The sequence below is a fragment of the Podarcis filfolensis genome (assembly GCF_964270895.1).
Source record: "Podarcis filfolensis genome assembly, chromosome: 15".
Taxonomy (NCBI): domain Eukaryota; kingdom Metazoa; phylum Chordata; class Lepidosauria; order Squamata; family Lacertidae; genus Podarcis; species Podarcis filfolensis.
In genome coordinates, this window is record NC_139618.1 from 37,988,048 (window position 1) to 38,001,690 (window position 13,643).

The 13,643-nt window shown below is 46.3% G+C and overlaps 1 protein-coding gene across 1 annotated transcript; it reads right to left on the reverse strand.

Moving 5' to 3' along the window:
* Positions 1-364: 364 nt before the first annotated feature.
* NODAL (nodal growth differentiation factor) lies at positions 365-9,647 on the reverse strand. Its single transcript, XM_083588875.1, has 3 exons — positions 8,798-9,647; positions 4,482-5,296; positions 365-1,414 (listed from the first exon to the last, which is right to left on the reverse strand). Exons 1-3 carry the CDS (start codon positions 9,105-9,107, stop codon positions 1,262-1,264), a joined length of 1,278 nt encoding a protein of 425 aa, XP_083445001.1. The 5' UTR covers positions 9,108-9,647; the 3' UTR covers positions 365-1,261.
* Between the last annotated feature and the right edge of the window lie 3,996 nt (positions 9,648-13,643).

Below are 13,643 nucleotides of genomic sequence, written 5' to 3' on the forward strand. Positions count from 1 at the left end.
TGTAGGGGGAGCAGAATCTGTATTACAAAATGTTAACTCAGAAATTTGTTTATGATCTCATTTAAACTTTTAAATCTTCACAGAATAATCACACAAGACAGACAAAGTTTGAAAGAATGGAAGTTATTTTCTTTAATACTAAAAAGAAGCTGGAGGTCAGCAGTATGACAAACTGTGGATTCTTTAATGCACATTTACTTGGGAGTAAGCCTCACTGAAGCCGGAGGAATTTTATTCCAAATAAATGCACATTGAATTGATGTACATGACAGAATGGTTTAACAATCAATTCCACTTCCCAGGGAACTCTGGGTATTGTAGCTCTATGAGAGAAATAATGGTCTCCTAACAACTCTCAGAACCCTTTGCAAACTACAGTTCCCAGGATTCTCTGGGGGAAGCCATGGCTGTTTGAAGTAGTGTAATAGTGCTTTAAACGTAATAGTGCAGATGGGGCCTCTCATACCTTGAAAGGAGAGCTGTATACCTTTTCAGGAATATATCACTACTTTCTCAAAACCAGTCAAAGAGGCTATTTACAGACGTGTACAAAACAACTGTCTTCACTAGTGGTTCAGCATGCGCCTATCATCCCACCGATCTCAGAAAAAATTGGTAGACCTGTGTTTTGCATATAGGGGCTCTGTTTATAAATAATCTCTCAAAGGTGGGACTTTTGGAAAGAGCTACAGATGTTTGAGCCAGCATGGACCACAACTGATGCCTACTCTGGAGCCCCCTTTAAACCAACTTCTGCACTGGGCAGCTGGCTCTATGTTAATTTCCCACAATTCCCTGAACTAACATTACATCAGGGGCATTGTGGGAAATTAAAAAGATGGCAGCATCAAGGCCTTCAAGCCACCAGACAAGCCCACCAGGGAGGCCAGTTGACATAGAAAGGGGCTCAGCTGATCTTACTTTGCCAAGGGACCCCAAAAACTTGGAACCAACCCCAGGTGTGGGAGAGGGGTTATTTCTGTGAGGACCCTCTGCTTCTGGGAGCAGTCTAAGTTCCCTAAGAAAAGCATGACCCCTGTCATAATCCTCTGCCTATTCCATTCCCCCATTTTGATAAGGATTATATAGACAACACCCTAGAGAAACAGCTTGATCTCCAAGTGGCGAGGAGTCTACTTTTTCCTCCATTTAGGGTCAATGCTTCTTGGGCTTCTGCTGCAAGAGGGGAAGGTGCTTTGAGTTTTAGGGAGCTGGTATCTGGAGGAGGCCCCATCCACCAAGTAGCTAAGACTCATATGCATCAGTTGCAGCCACATTCCTCGATGATCATGTCGTCATGGTGACGGACCCTCACTTTCCCTTTCTCGTAGTACATCATAGACAGCGGGCTCATTTTGACAGGGGCACAAGATGGGCAAGGCACCCGGTTGGGTTGGTATAACTTCAGCAAGCTCTGAAAGGGAAAGAAGGAAGAGGAAAACATCATATCCAGGAACTGGCACAGTGTAGTTAAGGGCAGTAGGGCAGGGCGCAGTGGGGCTACACCACTCACCTGGCCTCCCTAGCTGCTTCATACTACAACAGAGAGGGGCAAGTGAGGTGGTGAGGTCACTGCAGTGCAATTGCAGATTGGAGCGCCAGATTGGCTCTGATGATGTGTTTGCACTGCGCTGACCTCACCACCTCACCTCTCTCAATCCAGAACGCAGGAGCAACTCGGCTGGAGGGCAGTCAGGTAAGCAGTGCAGTCCCACCATGTCCAATTATGACCTGGCAGAATCTGGTGCAAATATTTTGTGACCCCTACCCCACCCCAAATACATAAAAGAGTCTGGAATTTGACTAAGAGGAGGAGCAGCCAGCCCAATCAGAAAGACCAGGGCCATAAACTATGGAAGGGATTTGCCCCAGGCCCCTGATATTGAGGGCTTGTGACAGGCCCCCAAACTGGGAACACCCACTGGGCTAGTTTCTTCTGAGGGACCAGCCTCTTCTACATCAAGGAAACCCAAGAGCAAAGAAGGAACCCAGAGGACACTTGCTGATTTCTGACAGGGCTGGAGGAATTCCTCTTCAAGGCTCTCCATACTTCAGGAAGGAGCCAAGGAGTGCCACTCTGCCGCAAGAGGGATATAAAGCCTTGGCAGAGCTCCAGCCTCCAGAGCTTATCGGAGCAAGCTGCTAACTTGGAGCTCTCTCTGGTGATGTGGCCATGCCTGCCTAGGGCATTCTTGTGCCTTGTGCTTGGTCAAAACACCTCCATTTGGGGGGATTGCAGGGCCAAGGAATGCATGAGCTCACAAGGAGCATTAATTTTCCCCCACTTGGAATGTTGTTGCTTAAAAATTAAAAATCCAAGGCTTTTAAAAAGCCAGTGAAATTTCTTCCTCAACAGTGAGAACCTCTTTATAGAACTGAGCAGGGGGTGGTGGAGTCTGTTCAAACCAAAGCCGAGGAATTTGTGACCTTCTAGAAGTTGGGACTCCAACTCCCATCAGCCCTTGCCAGCACAGCCAACAGTGAGGGGTGAAGGGAGCTGTAGTCCAGCACCATCTGGAGGACCACAGCTTCCTCAGCCTGCAAGAACTGGCAGTCGCCCCTCCCCAAAGTGAAGGTGTTCCGAACCCCACACACTTTAGCTGTGAGCATAGCAGGCTGCTGAGATTGCTCAAGGGGTAAATCAAGGAAGCTCTTCATGTAAGGAAGGTGTCTGTTATGGGTGGACACAGGCTTCTCGGGTCGAGCTACATATGGCATTGATAGGTCCTGATCAACACCCCAGCACTATTTCCCCACCAAAATAGCCCCCCCCCCACTATATGTGCTCCCAGAGGTGCTTTTGTCTTCTCTCCAAAAGGCACCTCTGGGGGCAAATAGCCTTGGGGGCAGAGATGTGCAGTGCAATCTGGTAACACATCTATGCAAAAGTTAGCCCCAGTGAGTTCAGTGGAGCCTGTGCTGGGAATTCTATTCCACATTTTGCTGCAGATATGTTGGGATTGTTACATGTCACATGTCTGTTTACATTCCAGCACAGGTTGCTGGCGTGAGGAGAACTTCCGCTCTGCATTGCTTTTGTTTTTCAGTCTCACTCCGAGAAGATGACAAGGGGAGAAGTCATGTTTTCTTTGTCCTGATTTATGTATAATAAATGTGTGGCCTTAGTATTGTATCTACGCCTCAAGCCTCTTCTGTTGTGCAGTTTACATTGATGAGTAATGTGTGCTCAAGTATGCACTGCAGCTTGAGTCACTGACGAATGTCGGAGGAGCAGAGGTCGATGGATCTCCGCAGCAGCTGAGAGGAGAGACACTCCAGCTGGGACCGAGCCAGCTGGCTTTTCATCCCCAGTTCTGACAGCCTGAACTTAGGTAAATGTACAGTATTTAGGACCAAAGCCTAACTTCTAGAGAGAGCTGGAGAAAGACAGTAATTAACTAACAACATGTTAACATGTTAACAGGAAATCAGGCCTGAGTGCTCACTGGAAGGACAGATCCTGAAGCTGAGGCTCCAATACTTTGGCCACCTCATGAGAAGAGAAGACTCCCTGGAAAAGACCCTGATGTTGGGAAAGATGGAGGGCACAAAGAGAAGGGGACGACAGAGGACGAGATGGTTGGACTGTGTTCTCAAAGCTACCAGCATGAGTTTGACCAAACTGCGGGAGGCAGTGGAAGACAGGAGTGCCTGGCGTGCTCTGGTCCAGGGGGTCATGAAGAGTCAGAAACCACTAAACGACTAAACAACAACAATGTTAACAATTCATCCCAAAAAGCCAGTAGGGGAATAAAACAGGACTGACATTTCCTGATGGGGTGGGGAGAGAAACAGAGCCTTAGGACACAATCGTAGCCCAGTGCTATGTCACTTGCTGAAATTCTTGGTGGGATAAGGCCTCCTTCTTATGGTCCCCCTGGAGGTAGCCTCCTCTGCCTCCTCAGCCCTGCAGATTAGTAACAGATGGCTTTTGAAAATGATGCTACCCACTGCTTTTTTTCCTAAAAAAATGTTTAGGGGTACTTTCATTATCCTACTCATATTGAAATACTGCCCCTCAATGAGGCCAAACTTAGATTCACAAAATGTTTAGGGGTATGTGTACCCCTTCATCCCCCCAGAAAAAAACACTGATGCTACCTATTGCCTCAGCTGTCCTTACGATTTTTTAAAATTATACCACTGCCAGTTAGTGCCAGTAATACTGAGCTACATGGATCAATGTCCTGACTCCTCGTGCCCTTTTCTTTCTCTTCATCATCACCAGTATTTATACATAAATGATCCCCAGTGTTAGTTAAATCATTGTTCTATACAGAACTAAGAGCTGAGCATACAAGCAACTAATGGATAGGAGAAAAAGAAAGGTTTTTGCAGGTGTATAAATATGGGCTTCACTTTCCACTGTTCTTAATGTGCTGTTTATAAAGCATATAAGACTGGACTGTGAAGTTGGATATATTGCATTGGACCCAGTTTCTAGTTTCCAAGACCCCTAAAATGCAAACATAAAGACAAACCTGAATATATGCATGATTTGTTGGCTTGAAGGTTTCATCAACAGGCAACGGGCACTCTCCCTCACACCGGTAGGCATTGTATTTCTTCGGGTGCACAATCCAACTTCCAAAGCCAGTCTGCTCAAAGTCCACAATCATATCTACCCTCCTGCACAGAGACCTCCCTTCTTTGCCAAAGTTGGCGGTGGAAATATTAGCCGCTTTAATCCTTTGCTTCTGCTTCCTGTTCCGCCGGTGCCGACGGCCCCCAGTCTCCTTGAAAGTGTTGTCCATCATGATGTACTTGGACATCTCCACCGTCCTGATGAGACTTGGGCCCTGAGAGGGCTCCACCAGATCCTTATCTTTGGAGAAGATAACCAGTAGGACTCTGTCAGTCATGCTATGGCTCAATACGTGGGCCTGTTGATCGTCATTGCACCCACATTTTCCATGGAACCCACCGGCTGCTCTTCCGTCATTGTCCTGAGATAGGTTCTCCTCCACCCAGTGCCGCTCCTGATCATCTGGAGCACCCATGCCAAATGATACCCCTTGGTGGAGCCAGAAGCGGAGTATGCTGGTGGCGTTGAAGACTTTCCAGGAGGAGTGGCTGGAGTTCCTGCTAATGAAAGAACCAAGGAAGATCTTGTCTGTGCAGGTCTGGTTCCCATGACAAGTGCGCTCATGGCTGTGGTAGATGTTCAAAGTGACACTCCTGTACTGGGAGAAAGACGTCAGGCAGACCCGGAATTCTGCCAGCCTCACATCAGAGCTGCTGGAAATGGAGGTCAAGTCAAAAGAGAAGTCCCAGTGGTCCTCAAACTGGAAATAATCTGGAAGGCAGAAGAATGGCACTGGTTGGGATGAATGGAACAAAGGAACACCATTAAGTATTAAAGGTTCTTAACTCTCAAAAGCAGTATTGGGGAGAGGGCAGGACAAGAGGACATGGGGTGGGAAGATAAAACAGCATCTATGAAGGCCAGCATAGAACTGTGCCCCCGTGCAAGAGCATCCACTGCATTTTCTTCACCCAAACAATTTCCTCTAAACTTCTGTCTGTTGCAGCTGAAGTTGCCTGTGTGCAGTACTGATTGGCTAGCACCTCTCATGCCACTAATCTACCCACCCACTTTTCCCTGGAGTCTTTCAGCTTTTTCTTTTTTTAAAAAAGGGGGGTTGTCATATTATTATTAAAGAAAAAAAACAGCACAAACAAGTGAGAAACAGGGGTCCAAGAGAACTGAGGGGGACTATAGCACATTGGTTAAGCATGTGTTTTGGCATATGTTTAGAAGAATTATGCAGCAGGTGATCTGAAAAGATTCTCTCCCTGGAAAGCTGCTACCAGTCAAAGTAGATAACAATAAGCTAGATAGACAAATCAAATAACCTTTGTTCTTACAATGGTAAATTTGAAATGGACCTGTAATTCTTGGTATATTGTTGAGCGAAGCAGTGACTGAGCTGTTCTCAGACTGGGAAGAGGGGATTTCCAGGAGCAGCCAGGAACATATCTAGAAGAATAGGATATGAGCCAGCATGGTGTAGCAGTTAGGGTCAGACTACAATCTGGGATACTAGGGTTCAAATCCCCACCCAGGCAGGAAGTGCACTGGGTGACTTTGGGCCAGTTACTATCTCTCAGCCTAAGCTACCACACACAGTTGATGTGAGGATATAATGGGGCAATGAAACCTTGAGTTCCTTGGAGGGAAAGCAGGATATTAATGTACTAATTACTAAAAATTAGTAATAAAAAAATACTTCCCTTTCTTGCTGAGAAAGACCATAGAAAATTAACAGACACATAAATGAAGCTTAGATGCTCAGGAAATTATCTGAACTCCATTAATATCAATGGGTGCTAAGTGAACTCAATTTTTTGAAGAAAAATCTAGCCTTTACTGCCAGGTACCATGGAGCTGGTTTTTATGGTGGCAAAGAAAGTGGGATATGAATTAGTAATTTCCTTAATGAAGCCACATCTATCTGCTTCAGCTCACCTCCCCAGGAACCTCCCCCCCCCATCTGCAATATGGGGAAAATACTGGCCTCCCTCACAGGACTGTTGTAAGTATTACAGGGCAGCTTATATGAATGGCTGTTGGACTCTCCAACGGACAGATCTCACTCCTCTGTGACTGTAAAAGTGGACCTATAGAATCATTATATCATATAATCTTCTGTTGTCCATTATATTAGGCTTCATGGTCCAAGTTTCTGGCCCCATATTTATCGAGAATTGCTGACAGACCTCAGGAAGCCCAAATAATATACTTATTAAACGACGAAGATACAAGTAGATCCCTTGCAGTCGCTAGATACCTGATTAATGTTTTATTTCAAAAGAGGAGAAATGGATCACTGTATGACTCTGACAGCTTAGCTAAACTTAAGAACCATCAATAAGTGCCAGAACTAAGACGCATACCCCCCAAAATCTGATGGATTTGAATTGCGGTTTACATAGAGGGAGCTTATTGTGTATAGTGTTTACTTAACTGAAGTAAAATTGGTTTTATATGGGTGTTTTAACTTGGAACTAGTTACAGAAAGGTAGCCGTGTTGGTCTGCCATAGTCAAAACAAAAAAAAATTTTTTCTTTCCAGTAGCACCTTAAAGACCAACTAAGTTAGTTCTTGGTATGAGCTTTCGTGTGCATGCACACTTCGTCAGATACCGGAACTTGGAACTGTTTAACTTGGAACTGTTTAAATTGTATTTAAACAGTGTATTTAAACAGTGTATTTAAACAGTGTATGCACACTTCGTCAGATACCGGAACTTGGAACTGTTTAACTTGGAACTGTTTAAATTGTATTGTTTATGGATAAATTTTGATGTATTGTTTTCGATATGGGCCAATGGCCGCAATAAATCTATAGAGAGATAGAGAGAATGGCTGTTGAAAACTAGAGTGGTATATAGAATAATAAAATTGTAGAGTTGGAAAGGGACCCTGAAAGTCATCTGCATGTACAACAGCTGAGTATTATAATTCTCCATTTCCAAGATATGGGTATCTTAGAATCCTTACTCTCCTTAATGCGTGTCCCTAACAACATCAGTTCCAGATTAGCTGCACAAGCTCCAGCTGTCCATTTTATCTTCCCCTGGCCCTGCTGTCTTGAAGACAGCTATTAACTCATTGCATCAGCTAGTTAAGTGGTTGATTGGGTTATGGAAGTTCAAAGACTAAAGGCACGTAGCTCATTAAATTTCATTGTACTCCTCACACCCGTAGACCCTTTGATGCCCCCTCTTTGAAAGTGTTGATAACTAATTAGGACATTTAAAAAATACCTTTCTGCTTTTGAAGTGCTAACAAAAGACTGAGGGGAAACAGTTGGTATTGACTGTATAAAATTATATTCCAACTCAAAAAGCCGAAACGGAAAAGTAAGAAAAGGAAGACAAATTCACCACCGCAGAGGCCATGACTGTTGCACATCATTTGCAAACATGCTCCAGGGTTTGAGGGGGGAGGTGAGGGTTGATATTGGGCTGAATGCACAATTAGTTTGACCTGATAAAAGGCAGCTTCCTATGGTCCTACATGGGTACAGTGTAAATAAGTGGTGTTTCTAATCCCTAGAATAAAAACCAGCCATGGTGTACAAATGTATTCTAGAGTTCCTGAACCCCATAACCATCCACGGACACAGCAAAGTGTGCAGCTGGATCAGACAGAACACGCACAGCCATAATGGGAGAACAGTCAAGTCTGTACACAGAAATCTGTTTTCCCACCCCCACCCCTCTCTCTCCACCTGTTTTCCCTTTCTTTGAACGCAGCTCAGACAATAGCATCTCCCAATACCCTTCCAGGGAAAGTTGAGACGCCGCTTTCTCCTCCGCTGGCCATTTCCAGGTGCCTCACTCCTCCCCGAGTGTAAGGCAGCTTCTGGAGCGTGGCAACCTCTAGCTGCACCCTTCCTGCGCATCATGCGACACCCCCAGCCTCGCTTCTCCCCCCTCCCTGCTTTCCCTTCTGGTTCCTGACAGATGTCCTTAGTAGTAAGGGAAAGGGGATGTGGATTGCATCTCTCTCTTGGGGGGCTCCCTCCGTTGCAGACGTCTGGGGCCACAATCCACAAAAAAGAGGCCCGGGAAGGAGAGGCGGGAGGCGGGTTGACTTAAGGCCAGAAGGACCACCACCCAGGGATGCTGATAAGCATCCATCCATCCATCCATCCATCAAGGATGTCCTTACAAACCCTGGGCAAGAAATCAGAATGGAAGTAACTCAAAATGGAAAGGGGCGAGGGGAGGCTTTTTGTGGCGGTGGGGGGGACGGAAAGGGGTCAACCGAGGCAAGGAGCAGGACTTACGTCGCGCCCCCAGGCTGAGGATGGTGTCGGATTCTCTCCAGGCGGAGGCTTCTGCGCTGGGCTGGCTCGGGGGGCTCCCCACGACGAGGGCCCGGTACAGCTGCAGCATGTACACCGGGGAGCGGAGCGCCGGGGGCTGCGGGCGAGGGCGGGCCGGGGCTGCGGCCAGGCCGGCCGGAGAGGAGGCGGCGGGCCGGAGCTGGCCCTCGGCGGCCTCTTGCAGCAGCTCGACCGTCTGCGAGCAGGCTGGGCCCAGGAGGGCGAGAGCCCAAGACATCAGCTCCAAGAGCGAGGGGGTCCTGGGAAGCATCGCTGCATAGGCTGCTCCGAAGTCTCTTTTCCTCTCTCTCTAAACTTCTAACCTAAGAGTCTTGTTTTCTATCTTGTGTCACCTAAATCCCCGTTCTCTCTCTCTCTCTCCTGTGCTCAGATCCGAATTGACTCCGAATTCAGGGAACTTAAGAGGGTTGACTCGGGTCAGAATTGTCTCGCTCCCATTCTCCCTCTCTTTTTCACCCTCGTCTAAATGAGAAGTCTTCTTGCTTCTTTCTTTTCCTCCCTCTTCTCCCTCTCCCCGGAGGGGGTGTCTGCTCAAGCCCCTTACTCCGCTTCTGCTCGCTCCGAATGCTCCTCTCTCCTTCTTCGAGATCAGCACTTTTATACCTGCGGCTGCCTAATCTTGCGAGTCTTTGATGTCAACAAGCTGTCAAACTTTCTCTTGCCTTTTTTCCTCTGGTCCCTATTCTCATGCAACTCCCCCACCTTCTCCCTCGCTCTCCAATGAGGAAAGAAACAGGCAATTAATGACCGCTCTCTCATTAGACATCAGCCTCAACGTGGAATGTGAGCGAAGTGATTCTTTTTCACAGATGCTTGAAAATAGCCAGATCCCCCTGGCGGGTGTTATCCCCCCCCCTCCCAAACGCCTTATCCGACCCCCTCCTTCAGTCTTTGCATGCTGATTCCTTCTTCTTTGACACTTGGCTGAGAAAGCCGAGATCTGGGTGGCAATGGATGAGTTCTGATCGTTTTTAATCGGGGGAGGGGGCTTGTGAAATGAGGCGTTTGTCTCTACAAATCTTCATACGTTTCTAGGACCCCCCCCCCGGCCAGTTTGTGACTGTAATTTCTTTTAAACTGTTTTTAATGTCCTATTCTAAATCGTTGCAATCTGCCCTGGGACCTTAGGGTGAAAGGGCAGGGCAATAATAAGCCAAATAAATAAATAAATTAAATATTACTTGTTTCTCTTCCTTCCACCTTTGTATATGATTTCAGGACAGTTTGCAGTGTTGCTGTTGTTTTAAAAATAATTTTTATTAAAGATTTTCTTGGTTTACAAAAGTATGTGCATTGCCTCCTTTTTCAGGTTGTAAAGTCTTTTCTGCACATCAGTTACATCTGTTATGAGACAGTAAGTGTTGAGTACAGTATGCACTGTTAAAACAATTAACTTCCTTTCTTTCCTATACACTGCAAAAAGGTACAAGGGAAAAACCTGTATATTTTGACCTTCCCCTCCAAAGGGAAATTTATTCAGGTAATGCAATCTTAAATCACTGGTGACAACAGAAACAGAATGACTGCCTTTGAAAGGGGAAAATAACCTATTATAATATATTATATAATATTATATAATAACAGCAAATTCATCACCCCATGCTATATTTCTGCTTGGATGTTATGAAGAATGCAATAGACGGACAGAGGTTTTTGAGGATGCTTTTCTCAGCAACATACCACCAAAACTCCATCACATGCATTTCTGCATAGTGTATATTGTACTCCTTAAGGCCAACACTTTTAAGCAGAAAGAAATATGCCTTTGTTCTGAAATGCAAGGCTTCCTTTCTCTGCAACCTCGTCCTGAGTTAGCCGCCCTTGAAGCTTGACCAGGAGTTCATTTAGAACAGGAATGGGAATGTGTCATCACCCAGAGGTTGCCCATCGCCCTCAGCTATTGGCCGTGTTGACTGGGGCTGATGGGAGCTGGAATCTAGAGAGAGCCACAGGTTAGTCACCCTGATGTAGATGCTGTGGGTGGTACTCCAAAGAGCAATGTGAAGTTAGAAAACTAGTATTAAAGTATTAAATTTGACAAATTATTGCTTACCGTTAAACAATCTTCAGCACAGGATGAGATACTTCCTTGAAGTAGCTCCCAAAGCCAGTTTTTTTTTAAGCATATAATGCAAACTTTTGTCATGTTTCACAATATTGTGAGGTGGGTTAGGCTGAGAATTGATCACATTATCTTAGATCCCAGGGGTCATCTAGTCCAACCCCCTTCAATGCAGGAATCTCAGCTAATGACTGGCCCAAGTTCGCCTAGTGAACTTCATGGCCAAGTAGGCATTCGAACTCTGGTCTCCCAGGTCTAGTCCAACAATTTAACCACTACACCACACTGGAGCTTCAGAAGGTGCCCTCTAGGATGGCAGAGAAGACTGTGGTGATTCCTGGTTTGCCTATATGCAGATAACAACAGAAACTCTGGCAGCTCTTTGCTTCTCCCCTTCCTTACTGTTCTTCTCTATAAGAAGGTATCTCCCTTGTTTTAAATGTCTGGAAGTTTACAGCACAAGCCTAGTCGATGTTCACTGGGGTTTGCTCCCCTGTAAGTGTGCACAGGATTGCAACCTGTCTCTTTGCAATCAACCTGCTCAACAGCTTGAAAGACCTTTCTGCCTCTTATTGGGACAGGTCCTTTCATCTCCAAAAGCAAAATCCCAAGGTGAAACAATGGATTTGCATTGATCTACTCTGTTGTCCTCCCTTTGATCCCAGCTGATAACGTAACACCATCAGACCACCCATTCTGAACCCAGTCCCGCCAACTGGAGTTGTGCTGTGCAAATTACTTATCTGGCACCCACAGCACACATACTCTTTATTAATTCATTCATTTTGAGCATTTTTATTACCCCAAGGGTTTCCCAAGAAATATTCCTGCACATAGGCTTTACAGTCTAAAAGGCATGACACAAAAAGAAAAAGTGTTGGCAGGAAGGAGGAAAAATGCGAACCGGGGCACTAGCTCTGAGTTTCATATTTGGTTAGCTTCCAACGGATGAAGCACCTTCTCAAAAGTGGCTTCAGGGCAACTGAATATTGAGCAAATATCTGACACTGTCTGGTCAGTCCCTCCAGGAAGTACTGGGGGGTCCAGGTGAGACCACACGCCCAGCCAGAACAGATGGGCCAGCTGTCACAGGCTGGTCACAGTTCAAAACAGGCAAACCTCCAAGAAATCCCCATGCATCACAAGCTTCCTGGGAGTGGCTGTGATGCAGCTGGAAGGTGGTGCCTTTTGGGGATGAGGGGGCAGGTGGGGACAGATGATGCCACCCACCCTAGAGCAGATGGTCCAGCTGCTCCCCCTCACAGGGCAGTTGGTTCCAGTAGCCTCTGTGAGAAAGAGAGACCCAGCCGAGCAGATGAAGTCTGCTGATAAAATCCTGTAGGCAGAATCACAAAACTTTGAATGAAGAATAAAGTTGCTGAAAAAGAATGGGGGGGGGTGAACCAGGAGTGGATATTGGTGCAGAAGGACTTGTGAGCTTAGTTCCAACACCAACCACAGATTTCTGGCCTGAGCATGTGCTCAGAGGCACCCTGTTCCATAAAGGTAAAGGGACCCCTGACCATTAGGTCCCGTGGCAGACGACTGTGGGGTTGCGGCGCTCATCTCGCTTTACTGGCCGAGGGAGCCAGCATACAGCTTCTGCGTCATGTGGCCAGCATGACTAAGCCACTTCTGGCGAACCAGAGCAGCGCACGGAAACGCTGTTTACCTTCCCGCCAGAGCAGTACCTATTTATCTACTTGCATTTTGACGTGCTTTCGAACTGCTAGGTTGGCAGGAGCAGGGACCGAGCAACAGGAGCTCACCCCGTCAAGGGGATTTGAACTGCCGACCTTCTGATCTGCAAGCCCTAGGCTCTGTGGTTTAACCCACAGCGCCACCCACATCCCTATACCCTGTTCCTTAATTCTTTGCAATTGTCTACGCAGAGCTGGTGTTTTGCACCCAGATCTGGTTCTAGTAAAAATCAAAACAGGATACTTTGTCAAATCAAGGAAAATTCATCCATGGCCCATGGATGAATTGAGTGTAAGGACAACGCTAAACCATGTTTGGACATTTGTTTGAACAAGCAAGTGCTTGAAATGTGGATGAGGACAGCTATGACCCCAACGCATCTTCAGACCCTCACACATTTAGGCTTGTATCTGGTGTAGCATTTTAAGCATCCCATCAGTGCAAAGATTTCCACTTGCACAAGAGGACTTCCTCCCCCTTCCCCATGCCCATCCCTGTGCTACCTCCAGATCTAGCCTGGGTTTCCCCCTGAATCCACCAGAGCAGATTTGGGAAGGTTATGGGGTGCACAAGGAGAGAGGGAGAGAGGGGAATGTTCTGTTGCACAAGCAGAAATCGTCGCACAGTTGGGATGCTTACTTATCACTACATTGGGCACACATCTGAAAAGATGATACGTAATCTGGTAAAGCTGGGACAAGTCATGCATACTCATAATGTAATGTGCTGGAGAGGATGTAATCAGAGATTCGTGAATTTGGTGGACTTATAAGCCAGTGGCACACAGTATTTCATGAAATTAATGTAACCACCTAAACCTGACAGACAATACCTTTCAGCTGCCTTAGCTGAAAAGAATGTGAGCTGAAAAGAATGAGATTGCTACAGTAAACCCAGAGACTTAATAAGCTTTAGGATATCGGCAGCTTGACAGGTCACAGTGAAAAATTGGAAGATGCCTGACTGCTTAACTCTGACTCACAGGTAACAGGAATTATGGCAAGGAGCAATTACTGACACACA